General features: G+C 46.5%; 1 protein-coding gene across 5 annotated transcripts in view; it reads left to right on the top strand.

Annotated features, from left to right (window-relative positions):
* Positions 1-23,817, top strand: part of SMYD3 (SET and MYND domain containing 3) — a 684,303-nt gene that overhangs the window by 660,046 nt on the left and 440 nt on the right. For 4 of the 5 annotated variants that reach the window (XM_026509552.4, XM_044387997.3, XM_057315667.1 and 1 more), the window contains one exon: positions 7,396-7,504. In XM_026509552.4, coding sequence (XP_026365337.1) covers positions 7,396-7,504 — 109 coding nt within the window. Of the gene's footprint in view, positions 1-7,395; positions 7,505-19,929; positions 23,812-23,817 lie in introns of those variants that run through there. The other variant, XM_057315666.1, reaches the window with a different exon arrangement.

The following is a 23,817-nucleotide window of genomic DNA, read 5'->3' as shown; positions in this document are numbered from 1 at the left end:
AAAATATTGTTAAATATTTCGCACCCTAAAAAAGAGAACTGCAAGACACGAAACAGGCAAAAGCCAGACACAGGACAGCACTGGCCCCATTATGAGCATTAAAGGAAACTGTTTGCATACAGTGGAGTGTCGCCCTGCCTGCCTGGAGGATTCTGACCAGCCCTGACCACTGTGCTACAGGCAGCGCCAGTTCCGTGGGCAACACCACAACATCTCCCTGCTGCTAGCCGAGCTACCAGGGGCCCAGGCTGCTCATGAGCAGGTCTGACACATGGATGAGAAAATAGTGCACAAATCCAGCATTACGTGAAAATAGTTAAACGTAATTCGAAAGTTAAAATTATGATATGGGTAACATTTTCGTGGTTTAGTTTTCAAAAAGATGAAAACACAAAGTTTCAGGTTCAAAATTCAACCCCATCTGCAACAGAAGCATTCCCCTAACAAAGCACCTCTGTACCCTCATCCACTGTCCTCTCAACTACCACGGTCCCACCAGGCTTCTCTCTACGTTGCTACCCATTCGGTGTGCATTTAAAAAAAAAAAACAACAGGGAAACATACAGGTGATCCAAGTGGGCCCTTTGGCTGTTGGAAATAACTATTTTTATGCTATTGGGCCACTTTTTTTTAACTTTGCGATAAAATCAGACAATTTTTCCCCATTGTTTATCTCAGTGTGGATGTAACAGTGTGTTACATCTAATTACCGTACTGTCACTAGCCCTGGACACTTAATGAAACTAGCTTGTGCTTATACGTAGTTGTGAGCATTTGTAAGTGTCCTCCCGCCTCTTGTCTTAGCCTCAGGTAAGTTGTGAAGTGTCCAGTCAACTAACTATTTGGAAGAAGCAGGTCTTGAACCTGAATATCCTAACTCCTTCATTCGAATTTATCTACTCTAAAACCTCTGCTTCTGAGCCTGAATTACATAAACATTTAAAATAAACAAAAAGCTCTTTTGTTCTTCTCTGATTTAGAGATTCTTTCGTAACAATAGGTAATGTACCAACAACTATAAATTGTTAAACTTCTGAGAGTAAGAAAGTCCTACCTTTTGGGTGGAGGACCTCTATTTAGTGGAAATTAAGAGGAGTAGAAATATAATCTTTGCATAAGGGGATGATTCTGCTTACTCATTTTGTGGGGTAAATTAAATCCAAGAAAAATCTAATTGCGGTGAGACAAAATCTCACTGTTATGTTATAAAATGCCATTGTTAATATGTGGTAGAATTATAAGAGGCACATGCATTTTATTTTCTCATATTCAAGGGGTTGGGGGGGTGGCAAATCCACCTGTTGGTGATGGGGGGCCAGCAACACATGCCACAGACAAAACAGGAAGTGAGGGTTCAATTGAGGCCGGAACCCAGGATCCTCCTTTTTTGGAAACAAGTGAGAATTCACGGCTCTGATCTTCCCATCGCCAGCAAGGCAGGCAGTAGAGGTGACAGAGGAGTAAGGATTCATCGCCCCCATTGGGGAAGAGCACTTTTCTGGACTAACTGTAATTAATTAAGGTCATGGTAAGAAATAGTTCTAGTTCCAGAGCAATTTCTAGGACAGTATGGCCTGTCTTTTCTTTCTTTGGTTTCATTTCCCGATGTTAGGATCTTTTTTTTTTTTTTAACAACAAAAGTATATCATATTACAAATGAAGCTACCCTGCCCCCAAAGGCATGAGTAACTTTCATACAGCAGCTGGTTTCACTTAAGCCGAGCCTGCGGAACGTCACATGACTCCATCTGCTTTTTCACGCTTCCTTGGCCCAGTCCCCTATGAGTTTCCACGTCATTTCCATATGAGGCTTAGAATTCATTAAAAATCCAATTTTTTGGATTAAAGCAGTTATCTGCCAGAGTCCATAATTCCCAAAAGTGAAAAAGTAAAACCCAGTGTCCTGTTTTTTTGTTATGAAAAATTTCAAACATACACAAAAATAGAATAATATGATGAATCTTCTTATATCCATCATCCAGATTCAATAATTACCAAAATTTTGCAACACTTATATAATTTCTCACCCCCCCTTTGTGTTGAATTATTTTATTCTATTTTGCCATTCTTAGCATTTCTGAATCTGTTACTTGCTGTCTTTTATTACTTTTGGAAATTCTCAGCCATTATGGCTTCATATATTGCTTTGGCAATTCAAAGCCATATTTTGAAATTCCAGTGAACATATATGAGACTCGGGTCCTATATTTGTCATTCATTGCCTTTCCAAATCTTTTGCAACTGATACGTTCTTTTGACCTGCCTTCCCGTTCACTAATTCTTTCTTTGGCTGTGACGCATCTCATGTTAAGCTATTGAGTTCTTGACTCTGGTTATCTGTTTCTCAGTTCCAGAAATTTCATTGGTTATTTTTAATTTTATTTCCAATTTTCTTCTAAAGTTCTTTTCTATTATTTAAGTTCTCAAACATACTTTTTAAATTTAAAGACCTGACCTGTTGAGTATCAATAGGTATGTTTCATTGTGTGTGTTTTTTTTTTCTCTTGGTTTTCAGATAGTCCTTTGCTTTTTGTATGCCTGGTTATAATTTTACTGAATGTCCTGCAGTTGGAGGACATTGGAGGGATAATTTTAGGTTCAGGTTGACATTTTGCTTCAAAGAGAATTTACTTTGCTTCTGATAGTCTGTAGGAACAGATCACCTTAATCCATTCAGGGTTTGAACAGATCGAGTCTTTGTGAGGTCTTGTCTCTTTCTGGCTTACCACTACTCTTAGACTATAGCCACAAATGAAAGTCACAAATGAAAAGTCAAGGATGAAAGTCAAGGATGTTCACCAGGGCTCCTTTTCATCCTTGTTGCACCCTGAGCTTATTTCTGTGTGTCCATGTCTGTGAAACTGCCAAAGCCTCTGCTCAGCTGTTGAGCCCGTCTGCCTCTTCTTTCAAGTCAGCAAAGGGAACAGTGGCAACAAGTGTAAGGATCACCTTCTTGAGCTTCTTTCTGCAGTTTGACTCTTCCAGATCCCTCTGCTTCAGTGGGTCTGTGATACCTTCAAACAATTTTTTTGTAAATTTTGTCTAACTTCTCTTGTTTTTAACGAGGGTTTTGGTCTGAAACAAACTAATCCACCATTGCTGGAAGGAGAAGTTGTGCTGAAGAAATTTAAATCAAATCCTAGACATTACATCATTTTATCCATTCATACATTAGCTTGCATCTTGGAAAAATGTGGACACTTCCATACATGCCGACAATGCCGTTTCATGTTCAGATTTCCTAGAATTCCCAGAAATGTCTTTTAATGGTTGTTTTGTTTGAGTTCAGATGCACAAGGTCTGTATGTGACATTTGGTTGTCGTATCTTTTGAGTCTCTTTTAATCTAGAGTGTTCTCCTCAATGCCGTCTTTTTCTTTTCATGCCATTGACCTGTTGAAATTCTGTGTCAGAGTCCTGTAGAATTTCCTGTATCTCTGATTTAGCTGGTTGCTTTTTTTTTTTTTTTTTTTTTTTTTTGATCCTCTATCACTTGTTTTTCCTATGAAACGGAATTTAACTGTGTGGGCTTGGTTAAATTCAGTTTTGTTTGTTTAGTTAGTACAGACCGATTCCTGGTGCATGACATCAGAGAGCACGCGATTTCTGATTTTTACACTGTAAGGGTGCTAACGTTGGTCAGTAGGTTCTGATGATGACAATGTAATCCATCCATTATAAAATTCTCCATCGTTCTTTGATATGTTTGTTTACTCTGAAATACAGTTTATAGGGGCAAGTTAAGCTCTTCTTTTAAATTCAGTCATGTCTTTTATATCAGTTCTAAAAAATTCATCCCAAACAATAAATGCTTTTTTTCCTGCTTTCAATGGCAGAGCTGCTCCCTGTAGTGAAACAGTGTAATTGGTAATTACATCACGTAGGGAAACCTCAGCAGGACCAGCAGTGCAGGTCCTGCCACCTGACCTCCCAATAGCCTTTGAGCTTGAGGCATTCCAGACTCTTGCCACCTCCTCGAAAAGTAGGGCAGCAAAATCTTGGTGCTTACGGGTCTGAGTTAAAGCTAGTGTGTGTGCCGCTGCTTTGCTCTGGTTGTTTAAGCACATTCCTTTCTAGACACTTACCACAGAAACACCAAAGGCAGGTTTTCCCTTCTGGGCCCAGCGTTCTGGAGCTCGTGATCACTAGCATCGTATCTACGGAAAGGGAATTTATAACGCCCCAACAAGTACAAGACCTACAGAATGACTTTGTTCCTGTACACTCTGCATTTCTATAGTTGGCATTTCTGTTTGAGTCTTGTGGTCAGTTCCAGCTCTGCTGGGCCCCAGCAAACCTCCAGACCCTGCTCCATCCATTCTATCGGGTCTTTCTTTTCCGTCCGCCTTACACTGTCCTGCCTCAAGTCTGTCTGCCTCTAGTGTCTCTTCTTGAATTTTCTTTGTTTCCCATTCTGATGAAAATACTTGCAGCCCCACTTAGGAGCGCCCAGTCGCTGACAAGCAGAAGTCTGAAATTCCTAGCTTTGCATTTCTGTCTCTCTGCAGCCCAGCCTGAGGCTGGTGTCCTGTCCCTCCTCGGATTCTGCCTCCTGACCATCACCTGAGCTGCCCATGTCTTCCCATGCCCCACGTGCCTGTTCCGGGAGCCCATGGCCCCTTCCAGTCTGGACCAGCTCAAGTTGTGCGGCTCCAGGAATCCTTCCCGGGTCACTAAGGGCTCTGCTGTTTCTGGAGGCCCACGTCTGTGCCACGGCAGCCCTCACACTCCTTTCCGTGCCGTGATTTTATCTGCCTCACTTCCACAACTAGACTGTGCCCCAACCAGGGCAGGGACTCTCCTGGGACTTCTCATTCCTTCCCCCTGGGGCACAGAACGAGGCATCTCGTAGGCACCCCTCCCCCCTCCTTCCAACTAAGACTCCAGCCTTGGTCCCCCCACTCCCAGGGCTCCGGAGGCTGTTTTGGGGTCACACTCATAGCTGGCCTTCATTTTTGTCAGAGCCAAGATTAAAGACAGTCCGCAGGCCCTCCTCTGTCCTCCTCACTGTCACCCATGTGCCCTCACTGGGGACCTTCTCCCAGCAGGAGTGAGCTTCACCAGAGTTGCTCTGGTTGCGACTCCAACAAGTAATCGTGATTCTGATTCACGATGGCAGCTGCGAGGCTTCCAGAAACAATCTGGGCACACGGTCAACACTCGCTGGAGCCATGACACTGTTCCGTAAATATTTGTGAGGCAGTCCGCCTCGCAGACACGTTCCCCTCATCCTCTCAAGACTAAACTTCACTTTGTTGTTTTTAGTATCTTAAGCAACCAGAGCAGGTACCTGTCAGGGCGTAATTACGCGCCACTTTCTCTCCCGGCATAGAACCAAAGATTTTTCTTTCCTTCTGCTAAGTAATGACAGACATCTGCTAATGACAGACATCCATTTAGTCGCATGCTTTTTAGTATAAGATTACTTTTTGGCCTTTAAATTTAATTATTCCACATTCATAGCAATAAAATCAAATCCCAAATCCAGGTATGCTTTTCGAGGAAAGTGTCCAGGGCAATTACCTCCTGATAATGGTGTCCAGTACTTAAGCCTTTTGTCTGTGGATCTTAAAATCTCTTCCACACAAGTAGATAATGATGTTCATTTTGTCGGGGGTGAGGGGTGAAGTGATTGATCTCCTGGCCTACTCAAGAGATGAAGAAAAATCCAAGACCCAGGTGTCGCCTTTGTTTCTCCCCTCCCCCTCCCTTCGCAGTTCTTTCAAAGAAGCATGGCCAACCTTCTATTGATTGAAATACCTCCCTCTCAAGGACTGCTTTCCACTTTTTGAAGAGCACAAATGAAAGGGGTTTCTATATCACATTTCGTGTGGGGAAGAGTTGAGGTTCGGGGAGAGGGAATGGTGTGGAGACATGTGTCCACTTATCAGAGAATAGATGTGTCTCCTGGTAAATCTCGCTCTTCCCTATTACACAGCAGAGCTTGAATGCGGTTCCCAGAGTTCACAAGTGAGAAGCGGTCAGAGCAGAGCTTGGCACATGGCGAGCCTATGTGAGTCATGACTCTTAGGGCAGAACCTGTGGTCTCCGGACAAGCAGCGTTTGGAGTGTGCCCTTGCTTGCGCTAACAATTTGAACGTATCCCACCAGGCTTGCCCAACCTTTGGGAGCCAGTTTACATCCTATTTCCTTCCTCCAGGAAACCTTCCTGGTCCAACCAACCACCTGTTAGCGCTCTCTCTTCAAAATTCTTGCATTATTCTCTCAGTGTAATTCAACCACCTTGAACTGAGTGTTACTGTCTGGTAAGGTAGGCCTCATTTGGGCACTAAATCATGCCCTCTCCTGTCATATTTTGTAACTGTGGTATGAACGTTTGTCTTGTGTCTGGTGGGATTGTTGGGCCTTGAGGGGAAAGCTCATAGCTAGACAGCGCCCAGTCCCAGGAACAGTCGTGCACATACAGCAGGAACTCGGTAGGCTCTAAGGATGGAGGTGGCGGGGCACAGAAGTGGCCAGTCTGTACACATCTTATTGAATCTGATAGAATAAATTCTTGTTGGATCACACAGAAGTTATGTCTGGGGGCGCCTGGGTGGCACAGCGGTTAGGCGTCTGCCTTCGGCTCAGGGCGTGATCCCGGCGTTACGGGATCGAGCCCCACATCAGGCTCCTCCACTAGGAGCCTGCTTCTTCCTCTCCCACTCCCCCTGCTTGTGTTCCCTCTCTCACTGGCTGTCTCTATCTCTGTCGAATAAATAAATAGAATCTTTAAAAAAAAAAAAAGAAGTTATGTCTGGAGCATAGCCCTGAGTTCTCATTCTTTGCTCTACTTACAACACCCTCTGCCATTCTGTTACGTGGGAAAGAGGTCAAGCTTGTATTGAGCTCCTCCTGCATGCAGGACATCGTGGCAAACATAGATGGGGGGGCCGGGATTAAAGCTCTGTAATCCAGTGAGATGATAAGTAAATACACAAGTCCTATACGAAATATGGGCCATGATGAACACCAAGGGCTTGGCAGTTAAAAGGAGGGCATGATGGTATCTCTGTGGGCAGTCGTGAACACTTCATTCATTGACTCCACATGTATTGAGCGGCCATCTTCTGTTCCAAGGCTGTTCTACTTGCTCACAGACGAGGCTAGAGGATAAGCTCAGCACCTGGTCTCTCCACCCCACCCCCAGATAGGAACGCAAAGGTGTCCACCCTTGTCTCCCTTCTCTAGTGTTGATTAGAGAGACATTCCAGCCCTGTCCTTTCTTTCCTAACATAGAGGACACCTCCCCGTCCCTACTGCCCAGCTAACTTCCTCTCGGTAGCTCTGGAACACCCCCAGCCAGGGTCTGCCCCCCCCTTTCATGGTCCCCTGATGGAACACCGACCACAAAGGTGAGAGCTGCTGACACTGTTTACCCTTCGGTTTCTTCCAGGATTTTTTTCCCCGGAAGCCATCCCGTCAGAGGGGTGCAGGTGATGAAAGTGGGCAAACTACAGTTGCACCAAGGCATGTTTCCCCAGGCGATGAAGAACCTCAGACTGGTGAGTGTGCCGTGACCGCGTGTCCTTCAGTGGGGAGTACCAGGTCTGTCTGTCGCTAGGCTGTTTCCTTGTGATTTTTAGCAACTCTGTACACATGCATGCACGCACACGTTTGCACACACACACGCATGCCCATCAGTGTTTAACGACCAGCTCTGAGAAAACCTGATTTGTGATGTTTGCTGATTTCTGTGGTCTAAACATGCGTGCCGTGGCTGATCTTAAACTACCGGTGTAGAATCGACCAGCTCCTAAAAATCATGAGACTCTAACAGTCAGCTCTCGCTAACTGGTGCAAACCGGCCTTCAGGACACCACTACACCTGTGCCCCACTCCAGGGGAGCAAGTCACCCTTCTCCATGCCTCCCCACCCATTCCCCACAGACCACAGTCCCTAATCCCCACCTCTCAGGCCAGCCTCCTGACCACCTGTGCAGCCCACCTTTGCAGCCTGTACCCCCTTCTAGCCTTCCCCCCTCTCCCCACGGCCAGTGCACACTGAGCCTCCTGCTGCTGCCTAGGACACCTTGAACTGGTCACACTTAGGTCTTCACCAAGACATTTCCTCTGCTGAGGAACTCTACTGATCTGTTAAGGCCCAGCCGAAGGGTGGTTTTCTCCCAGTTCTCCTCCCACTGCGCTGATGTTGCCAGCAGAGCCTCATCACATAGGACAGGCCCAGCTCAGAGTGCTGCGGGCTTGGCTCCAAACCGCTGCTGCAAAGCCAGTATCGCGATTAAGAGAGTCCAGTGAATTTTTTGGCTTCCCAGTGTATACAGCAGCTATGTTTACATGATACTCTCGTCTATGAAGTGTATAACAGCATTATGTCAAAAGAAAAATATATACTTAATTTAAGAATACTTTATTGCTAAAAAAAAAAAAAAATGCTAACCGTTGTCCGAGCTTTGAACAAGTCGTAATCTGTTTGCTGCTGGCTGGTCAGGGTGTTGGGTGCTGAAGGTTGGGGTGGTCGTGGCAGTTTCTTAAAATAAGACAACAATGAGGTTTGCAACATCGATGGACTCTTACTTTCATGGAGGATTTCTCTATAGTGTGTGATGCAGTTTGATAGCATTGGACCCATGGGAGGACCTCTAGAATTGGAGTCAGTCCTCTCAAATCCTGCTGCTGCCTTATCAACTCAGTTGATGGGATATTCTAAATCCTTCATTGTCATTTCCATGCTCTTCACGGCATCTTCACCAGGAGTAGATTCCATCTCAGGAAATCACTTTCTTTGCGCGTCCGTTCAGGTTTCATCATGAGATTGCAGCCCGTCAGCCCCATCTTCAGGCTCCACTCCCAATTCTAGTTCTCCTGCTCTTGCCTCCCCATCTGCAGCGACTTCCCCCGACGTCTTGAGCCCCTCAAAGTCATCCCCGAAGGTTGGAATCAGCTACTTCCAAACCCCTGTTAATGTTGATATTTTGACCTCTTCCCATGAATCACAAATGTTCCTAATGGCATCTAGAGTAGATGAAATAGAAAGGTGAATCCTTTCCAGAAGGAATTTTGATTTACATTGCCCAAATCTGTCAGAGGAATCATGCTTTATGGTAGCTATTGCCTAACGAAATTATTTCTTCAATAATAAGACTTGAAAGTGGAAATTACTTCATGATCCATGGGCTTAGAATGGATGTTGTGTTAGCAGTCATGACAACAACACGAATCTCGTTGTCTGTCTCCATCAGAGCTCTTGGGTGCCCAGGTCCATTATCAGTGGGCAGTAATGTTTTGAAAGGAATCTTTTTTCCCCCTAAGTAGTAGGTCAGAACTTAAAGTCACCAGCTGCCTGAGTGCCTGAGAGTCAGCTTGTCCCTCGAAGGTTTCAAGCCAGGCATTGACTTCTGTTCTCCAGCTATGAAAGTTCTAGATGACACCTTCTTCCAGTATAAGGCAATTTTGTCTGTATTGAAAACCTGATGTTCAGTGTAGCCACCTTCATTAATTATCTTGGCTGGATCTTACGGGTAACTCCGTAAGTTAGGTGAGACTTTGGCTTAAGGGAATGTCATGGCTGTTTGATCTTCTGTCCAGACCACCGAAACTTCTCCATATCAGCAGCATTTTTTAAAAAAATGATATCAGCTGTTTCACTTTCTTATTATTTGTGTGTTCACTGGAATAACACTTGTAACCTCCTTCAAGAACTTTCCCTTTCATCCACAGCCTGGCTCACTGTTTGGTGCAAGAGGCCTAGCTTTTTCAACCTCTCAGCTTCGACATGCCTTCCTCACTCAGCTTAATCATGTCTAGCTTTTGATTTAAATAGACAGGCGACTCTTCCTTTCACTTAAACACACAGAAGCTATTGGAAGGGTGTTAATTGGCCTAATTTCAATATCATGTCTCAGGCAACAGGGAGGCCTGAGGAGGGGGTGGTGATGAATGGCCAGTTGGTGGAGCAGTCAGAACACACACAATATTTATTTATTATATACGTAGTAATCTCTTTGTTTTATGTGTCTTATATGGGCATGGTTCATGGTACCCCAAAATAATTACTATGGTAACATCAAAGATCACAGATCACCATAACAAATATAATAATGATGAAAAAGTTGAAATATCATGAGAATCACCAAAATGTGACAGAGACAATGATGTGTGCAAATGCTGTTGGAAAAACGGTGCTCATACACTTGCTTGACATGGGCTTGCCACAAACCTTCATATATTTATTTTTTTTAAAAAAGCGCATTATCTGGGAAGCACAATAAAGCAATAAGATGAGGTATCCGATAGTAGGACTACCTGATGTCCAGGAGACTGGTTTGTGGTTATCTTGGTAACCAGTTCAATGCTGTACAAGGACCTGGAACATAGGAGGTGTTCCTTTTTGGAGGAAGGAGGGGAGGAGGGAGAGCGGTCAATACAATGGTAGTGGTAAGTGCCGAGAAACTAAATGGGAGAACTGGGTGTGTGTTGGAATTTTCACCCTCTCAGTGAGCGTCCGTGCCCCTGGGCTCTCTGCTCCCCTGGCCTTTCCACCCCTTCAGAGCTCCCTCCCCCCCAAACCGTGGCTTCCAGATGGAGAGCTGATGTGCTCACCTGGTCCAGGTGTCGGGGGTCTCAACAGGGAGACCTGTTGTGTGTGGTTTCACACGGAACACCTGTTACTTGAACAGGAGCCCCCTGGACCATGGGGTCCTTGTCTGCAGAAGAGCTATGGTGGAGATCCCAGCCCTCCCTCAGGTTGCTCAGGGAAGGCCCAGGGGCTGGCTGACCCCATGGCAGGGGCAGCTCCCCACATGTAGAGAAGAAAAATCACAAATGCCTATAAGATTCTTAAAAATGAAATTCCCTAGTTTTGCTTTTTTGCTTTTTTTAAAAAAATGATAGCCATGTTCCCTTTCCCGATCTTTCACTGAAATAATGGTCACTGGACCACTGAATAATGGTCAGCAGGAAGAACACTGAGATTCCTGAAGGCTCAGGGCTCTTCCTGTCTTTTTTACCTTGTCTGACGGCTCCACCCAGACTGATGGAGGAGCACCTCGCAATCTCTCTTGCACACTCAGAGAAAACTTCCCTTTACTGGTCTGGCTAATCGCTAGTCGAATCAGTGAAGCAGAAAATACTTACTGAGAGGGTCTGCTGTGTGAAAGTTTTGACAGAAAAATAATGTGGGGGAAATTTCCCAAGTATATGATGTACCCAACCCAGGATCACCTGTAAGTTGTTTTATAAGAGCTCGAGTGAATCCTTCACATTTCTGTGGGTCTAGAGAGCATTTCATACTGCTCCTATGTAGGGGCGCCCGGGTGGCTCAGCCCGTTAAGTGTCCAACTCTTGGTTTCAGCCAGGTCGTGATATCAGGGTCATGAGGTCGAGCCCTGCGTCGGGCTCAGGGCTGAGTCTGCTTGAGATTCTCTCTCCCTCTCCCCCAACCCCTCTCTCTCTAAAATACATAAATAAGTCTTTTTAAAGTTACTGCTCATACCTTACCTGATGCCCCTGACAGATGAGGTCAGTGGGGCAGATAGTCTCGTTCCCGCTGGAAAACTGAAGGAGTGAAGGCGTGGACACGTTCAGGAGCCTGTCAGAAGTCACCCTGAGGTTGATCCAGGTCCAGTTTGTTCAGTTTCATGTGTTGATTAAATTCTTCTATTAATCTGAATAAGGCCCGGCGTAGTCCTTGCAGTTCAGTGGGGGAGGCGGACCTGTGGGCAAGTCGTTAAACCCAGGCTGGAATCCCAGGCTCTGTGCTGAGACTCGCTAGTAGGACTCGGTGTGCGGACATCCCAGCAGATCTGCTGCGCTTCGTTCCTCGTGCGAGGCTCTGTTGTCGCCGCTGTGTGCAGAGCCCTTGGAGAGGCATCGCACACCTGCGGCCGCAGAGGCAGGAGCGCAGCCAGACATCTAGCTGTGCGTTTACGCGATCCTGCGGGCTGGCTGGATACTGAGGCCACACCAGCCCGCCTCACGGCCCGCCCTCTGCCCTTCTGCTTCCCTCGGGCCCAGTTCCATACTGCCCTCCTCATGTCTTCTTGCGATGTTACCTGGCCTCCAGAAGCTTCCTTTGTTAACTGTTTTAGCATCTCCTCCTCCTGGTACCAAAGGGAAGGGCCCAGCTCGGACCCTGACAGCAGCAAACGAAAGATTCTTGGAGCAGCATCAGCAAGTCTGCCCCGAGGCCCGGGGTTAAAGCATGTCCTGACCCCCCACTTCCTCTTTGGCTCTGGAAGTCACTGAGTCTCTTGCCTGGTTTTGATGATCAACCGAAGTGCAGCGGTGTACCCGGCCGTGTTGCGGGGTGGCGGGAACCCTCAGGTTCAGAGTGAGGAGGGTCACGTGAGAGTCCCATGACCCAAAGCAAGGCTCTGAATCCCTCTGCATAGAATTTTCTTCTTCTTTTTTTTTTTTTTTTAAAGATTTTATTTATTTATTCGACATAGATAGAGACAGCCAGCGAGAGAGGGAACACAAGCAGGGGGAGTGGGAGAGGAAGAAGCAGGCTCATAGCAGAGGAGCCTGATGTGGGGCTCGATCCCATAATGCCGGGATCACGCCCTGAGCCGAAGGCAGACGCTTAACCGCTGTGCCACCCAGGCGCCCCAGAATTTTCTTCTTTTTAAAATGAAGATAATCCCTACCCCATAGAGTGGTTTGGAGAAGTAAATGAGGTAGCGTGTGAGAGGTTTTTGCCAACGCCCAAGTATTTTGAGACTATAAAGGATTTTTTTATTGTTATTAGGAATCGTCATTCTGATCATTCTCCCGCTCTCCAGTCCCTTCAGCTCTTGGGTCTGTCGTTTGGGGTGATACGGTGTTTCCTCTGTTGAACAGTTATGTTCTGTAATGGCTCCCCAGCATTTCACATGGGCATGTTCTGGTTCCCCGAGTTGAGTGGGAATTCCACAAGGGGCCCTGACTTATGTACCTTTTGTATCTCCTGGCACCACCTAACAGAGACACACGTGCCCCAAACAGAGCAAGTTCCTCCAAAGACGGACTTGAATGAATGGATTTTTATTTTTTTTTATTTTTTTTTAAGATTTTATTTATTTATTTGACAGAGAGAGCCAGCCAGTGAGAGAGGGAACACAAGCAGGGGGAGTGGGAGAGGAAGAAGCAGGCTCCCAGTGGAGGAGCCCGATGTGGGGCTCGATTCCATAATGCCCGGATCACGCCCTGAGCCGAAGGCAGACGCTTTAACGACTGAGCCACCCAGGCGCCCCATTGAATGAATGGATTTTTAAATGAATTGAGATCTTTAAAAGCCCCACCCTGGTCCTGTCCTTTTCACTAATATGTATATGTGATATCCCTTTGGCTAGTGGACCAGATCCTGTCTAGACCTTTGCTGACCATTTACTAGCAGAGCGAGGCTCTGATCTTGCCAATTCCAGTGTGTGGCGAGGGTTTTCCCATGCCAACAAGCAATTCTGGGACACCAACTAGGTGTCCTATAATTCAGTTCAGTTCTGACAGGTCTGCCCAGAGGTAGCATCAGATGCCACAGGTTAAGGGATGATGATGATGATGATGATGATGATGATGATGATTATTGTAAGAGGCTATAAATCAGGAACAGCCAGAGGGAAGACAGGCCTGGGGCACAGTCTGGGGAAATGGCACAAAGTTTCCATCCTCTCTCAGAGCTCACCACTCTTCCCGAATCTCCAACCCAGAAGCTCTTGAAACCCCATTCTTTAAGGTTTTTATAGGGGCTTCATTACCTAGGTATGATTGATTAAATCATTGGCCATTCACAACTGATTCAGCCTCCAACTCCTCTTTGCTCCTCAGAGGTCAATCACGTGGCTGGTTTTCCTGGCAACCAGCCCCCATCCTTAGGTGCTTTCTGAGAAAGTCACCTTATTAACATAACAAGAGACATTTTTCTTGCTTGCTGCACTTAGGAACTCCCATGGGTTCTAGAAGCTCTGTGTCAGAAACTAGGATGAAAACCAAAGATACATCTGTCTTGTTACAAATTACGATGTCACACAGAGGGACAAGCAGGACATGTCCATTGCTTTGCAAGCTCCTGGGACCTGGGAGCCTAGGAGCAGTCCAGTTTCGTTCTGCAGAAAGCCTCTCTTCCTGAGTTTTCTTAGGGCTCAGGTAACCTGGCGAGGGGAAATGAAGATCTGTTCTCTGCCTTTTGAAACTGACGTTTTCTTAGATATTCTTTCTTAGAAACTCTGGAAATAATAGGATGAAAGAACTTGAAAAGGGTTTCAAAGGCTGATTTTGGAGCAGAAATGAGAAAACCTTCAGACACAGAAATTGGTTACAGATTCCATTAGGCCAACCTCCTCCAGGAAAGGAATCCACTTAGCCCAACCCTGATTTGGTTTAGGCTTTCATCTCACTGGGCTCAGCTGAAATGCTTATGAACGCTGCCCCAGGGCAGTCCTGGGGTCCATTTGCAGTGTTTCTCTCCTCCTTTCTCCTGTCTCTAATCTGTTTTCATTCCTTTCCATTTATTTCTTGGAAGAATTTTGTTAGCCACTAACTTGACTTCTTGGAGCTCACGGGCGACCGTCTTCGTCTGGGCTGTCTTGTCAGTGAACCTGTTTCTTTACTAGGAGTTCTGCACGCTGCTGACTCCCTCACCCTGGGCTAGACTGGCTGCTTTGCTAGTGCCTTGTTAGGTGAGGGCAGGTTGGAAAACACCAGACTTCTTGCCCTTCAGTAATCATCTTTTATTTAGATGTAAGTTTTTTACATTACACTGTAGTGTTCGTTTCCTTTTTCATTTCATTTTGTTGAAACGTTTTACATTTTGAGGATCTTTTTAGCTTTTGCCGGGCCTGAGCAGGGAGCACAGGTCACAAGTCCTAGACATTCCTCTCATTCTCACAGAACTATTAGCTTATCCAGGGAAAGCTCAAAGCACAGCCATACAGGTCTCTGTCTCCTCCAGCCTACACCCTAAATTTAAGGCCCCCCAATATGGCTGATTTAGAGCATGCAATTCTGTGGTTCCCATTCTTGAATCTGCTACAGTGATTCTTCAGCTCTTTGATCACCTTCTTAATTAGAAATCTGATAAGAACCACTGAGTCGCTAGAGAAAAATGTGCATACACACACCACCTTGTACACTGGTGGGGGCGGGGACTTCAGGGACTGCCTGGAGCCTCTCCTTGGACTCTGTAAGTGCCTGTAGCCTCTGGGTTAAAAAGCTATCTTCTAAATGTGCGACATCACACCTTAGCATGTGGGCAGATGGGATGGAGAGAGGGACAGACAGATGTGTTATACTATAGTCATCCATAATGCCTTCCAAGAGTTATTTGAATGTCCCGGGCTCTGATACATACGAATGCCCTCTGCGGACTTCCAAATAGAGAATATTGGTTTCAAGTGTATGTTTCTGAACCAAAAAAGTAGACTTTAAATAACAGGTCAGTAAAATGAAAGCATAGTGATTAAGTCCTATTACAGGAAACAAGCAGAAATGTACCTACCGGAAGTGTAAGCCCAGTACAAATAAGAAGCCAAGTGGGGAATCTGGACTTTTATCTCCACCTGGCAGTGACAAGGTGTTTTCTCTCCATTATTCTCTTCATTCTCCTACTGGAGCAACGTCCAAGAAAGCCAGCTAAAACAGAAGGTTTAAATAAAATTCAGAATCTCAACCAAATGTCCAGAATGTCCAGATTTCAATTGAAAATCACTTGTCATACCAAGAACCAGGAACATCTCGATCTTAATTGGGGGTGGGGGGAGACAATCCATGGATGCTGACAGAGGTTTTAAAGCAGCCGTTATAAAAATGCCTCAATGAGCAATTATGAACACCCTCAAAACATGAAAAAATAGAAAGTCTCAGCAACAAGATAGAAAATATTAGGAAGATGCAGGGTGTCTGGGTGGCTCAGTCGGTTGAGCATCTGCCTTCGGTTTGGGTCACGATCCCAGGGTCCTGGGATCAAGCCCTGCATTGGGCTCTCTGCTCAGTGGGGAGTCTGCTTCTCCCTATTCCTCTATCTCTGTGATTTCTCTGACTCTTGCTGTCTCTCAAATAAATAAAAAATCTTAAAAACAAAGAAAATATAGAGAAGATGCAAATGGAAATTGAAGAACTGATAAATACAGTTACCAAAATAAACAGACTGGTGCTTTACAACAGAATGGAGAGGACAGAGGAATGAATTAATGAACTTGAAGATAGAACAATAGAAGCTCCCCAGTCTTGAAAAACAGAGGAAACAACTGAATAAAGGTAAAATTGAACAGAATTTCAGGGACCTGTGGGACCAGTAACAAAGATGCAAAATTGGAGTCCCAGAAGGAGGAAAGAAAGAAGGCGGCGTGGAAAGAGTACTTGAAGAAATAACGGTGGAAGCATTCAAATTGGAAAGCAAGAAATAAAATTATCTCTGTTCACAGATAACATGATCGTATAGAAAACCCTAAGTAAGCCACCAAAAAACTGTGAAAACGAACAAATTCAACAAACTAGCAGAATATAAAATCAATATGCAAAAGTCAGTTGTGTTCTTATACAATGACAGTGAACAATCCAAAAAGGAATTAAGGGAACCTTTCCATTTACAATAGCATCTAACGGAATAAAATACTTGGGAATTAACTTAACCATGGAGGTGAAAGAATTATACACTGAAAACGATAAAACATTGCTGAAAAAAATTGAAGACGTAAATAAATAGAATAACATTCCATGGTTTTGATTAGAAGACTGAATATTGTTAGATGTCAGTACTGCTCAAAGCCATCCATAGAATGAGTGCAACCTCTATCAAAATCCCAATAATTTTTTTCTAGAAATAGAAAACTCTATCCTAAAATTCAGGTGAAACCTCAGGGGACCCCAACAGACAAAACAATCTTGAAAAAGAAAAAAGTTGGAAGGTTCACACTTCCTGATTTCAAAATTTACTATAAAGCTTGCAGTAATCAGAAGAATTTGGTACCAGCAAAAGATGGCCATGTAGACCGATTGGAATAGAATAGAGAGCCCAGAAATAAATTGTCACATATATGTTCAAGTGATTTTTGACCAGGGTACCAAGACCACTTAATGGGGAAAGGACAGTCTCTTCAACAAATGATGTTGGGAAAACTCGATATCCACATGCAAAAGAATGAAGTTGGACCCTTAATACTGTTTTTAAAAAGTAACTCAAGATGGAACAAATACCTAAATATAAAAGCTGAAACTATAAAACTCTTAGAAGAAAACACAAAGGACAAATTTCATGACATTGGGTTTAACAATTTCTTGTATATGACACCAAAGGCACAGGCAACAACAACAAATAACCAAATTGGACTGCTTCAGAATTTAAAACTTTTATGTATCAAAGGGCACAATCAACAGTAAAAAGGCAACCCACAGAATAAGACATTTTTGCAAATCACATATCTAAAGGGATCAATATCTAGCATATATAGAGAATTCCTAAAACTCAACAAGAAAACAGCCCAATAAAAAAGTGGGCAAAGGGGATGCCTAGGTGGCTCAGTGAGTTGAGCATCCGACTCCTGATTTTGGCTCGGGTTGTGATCTCAGGGTCATGAGACTGAGCCCTGCATCAGGCTCCGTGCTCAGTGCAGGTATGCTTGGGATTCTCTCCCCCTCTCCCTCTGCCCCTCCCCCTGCTCACAATCAATCTATATATCTGTATATAGATATATAGATATAAATAAATCTTTAAAAAGTGGGCAAGGACTTGATGAGACATTTCTTCAGAGAAGATCGACAAATGGCCAAAAAGCACATGAAAAGATGCTTAACCTCACTATTCATTAGGAAAATGCAAATCAGAAACCACACTTCTCACCCTTTAGGATGGCTATTATCAAAACAAAACAGAAAATGTGTTCATGTGGTTGTGGAGAAATTGGAACCCTCGTACATTGCCAGTAGGAATGCAAAATTGTGCAACTGCTATGGAAAATAGTATGGTAGTTCTCAAAAAAAAATTATAAAACACTCCACCCAATAGTAGCAGAATACATGCTCTTTTCAAGTGCCTACAGATCATATACCAAACCACACGCTGGGCCATAAACAAGTCTCAGTGAGGATAAAAGGACTCCAGTTGCCCAGAGTAAATTCTCTGACCACATAGAATTAAATTAGAAATCAAGAACACAGTATTTGGAACAAAGTCAAATCCACACCACCGACTTCTGTCTGGGACTTGGTTTGCCCCTAGAATTACTCTAGTCCAGTCTCTTCATTATTTAATTGAGGAAACTGAGGCACAGGGTGGTGACATGACTTCTTTAAGGTCTCTCAGGTACTCGATACACACTCATCGGACTGATTGATTAGTTAAATATAGCAACATGAAGCAGCCCTTTTACTACCGGTGGAAGGCACAGCTCTGAGCTCACATCTGCATCCCCTCCGGAGGTCCCCTTGGTCTGTGCTGATCCTTCCCTCCCCTGGACACCCAGTGCCTCACAACTCCCTTGATCACAGACTTCCCTGCTCTAATTCTGTCTCCTTCTTGTGCCAGAGCCCTTCCCTGGGTAAGACCACATCTTACTGGTTAGAGCTGCTTAGACAATATTTAGTGAATGAATGGATCCATGTTTTCACTAAGTGTTGCCTCCCAGCGTAGGGAGGCGGGGGACACGGGTCATTTCTGTGGATCCTACTTGGTTCTTCAAGGTGTAGAGCAGAGCAAAGCCAGCAGGGGCGCTGCTGAGCTCAGGCGTGTCATCAAAGGCTGTGGAATTCTCTGCTGCCCATTGTAAAGAGCTCTTGCTCTGGAACTGCTGGTTATTTGTAGGTCTGGCTTCTTACATTTCCTGTCTTGGATGCCTCAGACCATGTCCGCCCTCCCCCTCCTCCACTCAGCTTTCAACCTGAGATGTGCAGAGTTAGAAAACTTGCATGTTTTTCCCTCTTGTGATGTGATTCCAGAGGTTCTTATCAGGCATGCATTGCTTTTCCTCTCATTTTATATACATATTTAAATCATGCTTGGGGAAGTCATTTATTGGATTCCCTCGGGCTCATGGTAGAGAGTTTATGAGATCTTTGATAAGCTTAATATATTTGTATTAAAAATTAATAAGCAAGCTATTGTTTGCAACGTTAAATCATAATTTGTTTTAACATATTTAATATAAGACCACATTTGAAAATTACTTAAAAAGATGGGATAAGATGGAAATCAGTTCTGGGACCCTGTCTTTATTCCAGAATGAACCACGCCCGTCACGTGGCAGACAGACATTGCCGCCATCTCTCATGTGACATGTAGAGTCCGTACCTGGTGTGGCAGCCCCCTCGGAGGCTTCAAATGACTCCTCTGCGGAAGATTACACGCAGGCTCTTTTTAAATGCTACTATTAAAAAAATAAAATGTAATGGGAAGAGATAAGCTTTTCCCAGTGCAAGCCGGCTCCAAGTTTATATTTCCTTAATCTGTTTTATATACTGCTGCAGGAAATGAGACCACAATTGTCCTTTCTGGCATGCTTGTGTGTGGCGGGTGGCAGGGGCTGAGCGAGGGGAGACGCAGAGCTACCGGAAAGAGTTGCTCTGGTTTGCCGGGGATTTACTGTGACCTTATTTTGGAGGGCAAAGCCCTCCCCCTCTTCCCACTGGGCTGAAGGGTTGCAGCCCCCATGGAGAGCTGTGCCCACAGCCACGGGGTGCTCTCATCCTGCATCACTGAGCACTGTGGCCCCAGCTCACCTGTCCGCCCGGCTGGCGCCCAAGACAAGGACCAGATATCCCCCATCAGCAGGCCTGAGTCTCCAATCACCTTCAGTCCCCTGGAGTGACATGTCGTTCGCACACATACAGAAGACTGTCACTGCCAGGCTTTGCACATTACTGAATCCTACTTCTTCCTTTCCTTTCTCTCCCGTTCTCTTCTGCGCCCCCCCATCGCTCATAAAATGATCATGTCTGCTTGTTAATTGTATCTATATTTAGTTTCACCTTCTAGACGAATGATGTCGATGTTTTTTTTCAGTTTCTTCAAATCGGTCCTCTGCCCCAGCTCTACCCTCTAGGTCCTCTCTGCTTCTAGCCACCCCCGTGGACAAAATCTTCTAATCTCAGCGTCTCAGATCTTACACATGACACCCAGGGGTCTCCCCCTGCCCCCGCCTTTGCTTCCTGTGCTGCGTTCACCACCCCGTAAGAGAACACAGAGCATCGTCACGAGCATCTTGGTGGGGAAGACCCTGCGATCCGTCTGGATGTCTTGGAAGCCACGTTGGCGTATAGGGGAGCCTCGGGTCCCTCCCCTGTAGGAGGAGGCTGTGCAGTGCCGTCATGGAGGGAGCCCTGGGTTGAGTCCTGAAGATCAGCGCTCACCCTGTGCCCACCTCTCAGCCTATACCGTGAGGACTTTGGGCCTCATGGCCCTCATTGGCCCTTTGTAAGGAAGCAGGCGTGGAGGTGTGGGAGGGAGGCCTGGGGACAGCCACGCAGCTTCCCCTTCCTGCCTGTGGCTCTGAAATTCCACAAGGCTGCAAGCGGCCTGCCGAGACTCAGGCTCTTGTCCTGCTGTGGGACGAGCAGGAAGATTCTGGAACAGTCACAATTAACTTGAGCTCTTAAGGAGCAGACCTGATTTCGAAAGTTGGAAGAAAGTGAAACTTATTAACTGGAGGAAAGGCCGACAGGAAGGAAGATTGGAGACTGTGCTATGTTTAAACACATGCAAATCAACCTCACCTCGTCAGAGTGCTAGGAAGATGACCTTTGTCATTTAGCCTCTTGGTCAAATGTCCAGGACATCCTCGAGGGGAGGAACCTAGGGAAATACGGCCAGGAGGGCACAAGAAGCTGTTCGGGGCCTCCTCCTGGGCAACAAGGCCAGCCCTGATCCGGCAGAGGGTTTCCGTGAGGGACAGCGATGGAGGTGAGCCCTCCCAGGTCAGGCCCGACCTTTGTCCGGACTGCATGTTAGTGGGGCCCAGTGGAGGGTTATTTCCCTTGATGCAAAGACGTTTTCGGTCAGGGCATTCTGGCCCATTCGTCTCCTGCCCGATCCCAGAGACATCTGGCCCCCTGCTGAGTAGAAGGGACGAGAACATCCAAGAGAGCTTTCAAGTAGGAGGATTTCCTGTGAAGGACTTGAAGCAGCTCTCAGATCCCACGGCCATCCTGCTTTCTGGCAGCTCTCCGCCTCAGACCGCAGGTGTCCAGACCGCCTGAGGACCCAGAGTCGCACCCCAGGGGGGCGGGGGGATGAAACAAGACGCATTTGTTCCCAGAATGGGCCCAACATTTGTTTTTGATCTTGTGTCGGTTGGGATCTCATGGAGCGTGGCTGCCTGCAACGTGGGAGACACCCCCCCAGATGTGCTTGCGGACACCGTACGCCCACGGGCAGACCCACTCGAGTTCATCAGAAGCCTCGGGGTTTGCCAGCCGGGACGTCACCGGGGCCGGGCCTGGCTGGCTGCGGGATCACATCTGGACCGCGTGCGCGCTGCTCTCTGCCAGGCTGGAGACCAGAGCCTGAGCTGGCCGGGCTTCCTCTTCCTGTCTCTTCCCTACATCCAGAGCCCTCTGCCTGCCTGTTTGCCTTCATTCCAGGCTACAGAGAACCTTTTAAAGAGGCGGGAAGGAGGCCAGGAACACAGGCAAGGAAAAGAGTCCTGGGTCTGACCGCTTAGCTGCTCTGGGTTTCCTCCCCACGGAAGGAAGGGCTCCGAGGATGTGACCATGTTGCTTCCCAGCTCCGCAGTCTCTGGCTGCAAAGCTCTTCCTACCCAGCAGTCCCTGGAAATTTAGCTTAAGCAAATCTTCCGCAAAGATGGAAAACGTCCTAATTTGGAAGAGCTACATCGTGTCAGTGTTTGTAAAAATCGGAAGTGACCCATGTTTCCGAGAACAGCTTAGTGAATGAATGATGGTCTGTAAACGTGATGGAATTAATCGTACACGACCGCTGAAGTGGTAATTATGCTGGCTCTAAATTCGCACTGCATCATGACTAGCTGCTCTTGTGTGTGGAGAGCTACGGTAGCAGTCCTTCTCAACCCCGAGGGCACGTTTCCTGCATCGCACGTGTGGGGTCTGGGCATTGGGGTCTCCCTGAGGCTCCCCGGTTGATAATACTGTGCGGCCGAGGCGAGAGCCCACGTGCCAGGAACTTGTCCGGGTGGGTGCCTAACAGCCACCAAGTGACGTCTTCACGCATCTCCTGAGGGCACGTCCGCATTCAGTACGGTGGCTTGGTCCTCCCCGCTGGCCCCCGAGTGGGCAGTGCAGGCTTCTACTGCTTGTCTCTAATTTATTGACTGCAAAAATATCATTGCTCTGTAACAAGCCCTCCCAAAACGTGCAGAGTAAACTCGCCGCTTTATCATGCCCACAGACCCTCCGGATCAGGAGTTCGAACAGATCACAATAGGAACGGCTTGCCTCTTGTCCACAATGTCTGGGGTTTCAGCTGGGAAGACTGGAGCCTGGCTCCCTTCTGGCTAGCAGCTGGAGTCATCTGGACGCCTTGTTTTTTGGGTTGGTTTTTTTTTTTTTAAGATTTTATTTTTAAGTCATCTCTACACCCGACATGGGGCTCAGACTCACGACCCTGAGATCGAGAGATGTGTGCTTTTCCGACTGAACCAGCCAGGGGCCCCCGGACGCTTCTTTATGCAGATGACCTGGAAGACGGACTCAGTGAGGACTGTCCACCAGAGCCCCACACGTGGCCTCTCCGTGGGCTTGGGCTTCTCACAACACAGAGACTCATGGTTTCAGGAGCAAACATGATCGTGAACAAGGCAGAGGCCGTCTGGCCTTTTTCACCTAGTCTTGGAAGTCAGTAGCACTCCTTATATCGTTCTCTTGGGAAGTGGTCACACGCCACCCAGGTTTTAGAAATACCACGGAGGCAGAACTGACACGACCTAGTGGGGGACGACTGAACGTGGAGATTGAAGGAAGCGATGGTCAAAACGCTGGTGCTTTAATGTGCTAGGACGTGAAACAAAGACACGGAAATATCAACATTGCAATCACCGCGCAAAAAGATGAGAACTAAGTGCATCAGGCAGAAATGAGATCTCACTTTAAGGTGGTGGCAGCACGGTGTTTCATCTTTAATATTACTTCATCATTGTTAGTAGTCTTCTGAAACCTCAGTACCCGCCGAACCTCTTCACCAACAACCCCCGAAGATCATTGTTGGAAACCACACCCCGGCGGGATTCAAGTCCTGAGAGCTCCAAACACCACATTAGAAATTCACCCCGTCCCTTGCTGTGTGGCTTGGGGAACCACAGTGCTGCTCTCGCTGTGGACCGCGGGGTTCGCCCTCCTGGGATCACAGGACAAAGATGAGTGGGCAGGGGCCTACCTACTTTGGGATCAAGATGTTGCCGGGTGGACTGGGGAGCCCCCCTCCCCGCTCCGGACGCTGAGGCTTCCACCCAGCCCGTCCCCAGGGTGTTGCCAAAGGCTCTTGGTCTCACGGCAAGAAGGAATTCAAGGACAGACCAGGCACAGCGGTTGAGCCGTGCAAGCAGGTAAGTTTATTCAAGTGAGCGTATGCTCCCGAGATGTGAGCACGGGCCAGCTCAGGGGAGAGCTGCCTGCCCTGGGGTCTGGGTCTCTGTCTTACGGACAGCTGTTAACTGGAGGAGGGCAGTTCTTGGGAGCAGCTTTTGGTGCCTTTTCTCCCTTACTAGGTCAGGGTGTCCAGCCTTCTTTGTCTTGGGCCTGTCTGGTTGGATCCGGCTTCTTGTAGCTCTGTTTTGAACTGTTGCCAGGACAGGTCTCTAACCACCGCCCCTCCCCCAGAGCTGCCCATGAGTCCCCCTTTGCGGGCCTCCAGGCATCCTGTTAAAACCTAACTAACTGCCTACTCTGACATAATCCATCTTCTTTCTTTTTCCTTTAG

The sequence above is a fragment of the Ursus arctos genome, unplaced genomic scaffold, assembly GCF_023065955.2.
Source record: "Ursus arctos isolate Adak ecotype North America unplaced genomic scaffold, UrsArc2.0 scaffold_2, whole genome shotgun sequence".
Lineage (NCBI taxonomy): Eukaryota > Metazoa > Chordata > Mammalia > Carnivora > Ursidae > Ursus > Ursus arctos.
The sequence above is the reverse complement of the archived record's forward strand: the minus strand, read 5'-3'. Positions and strand labels throughout refer to the sequence as shown.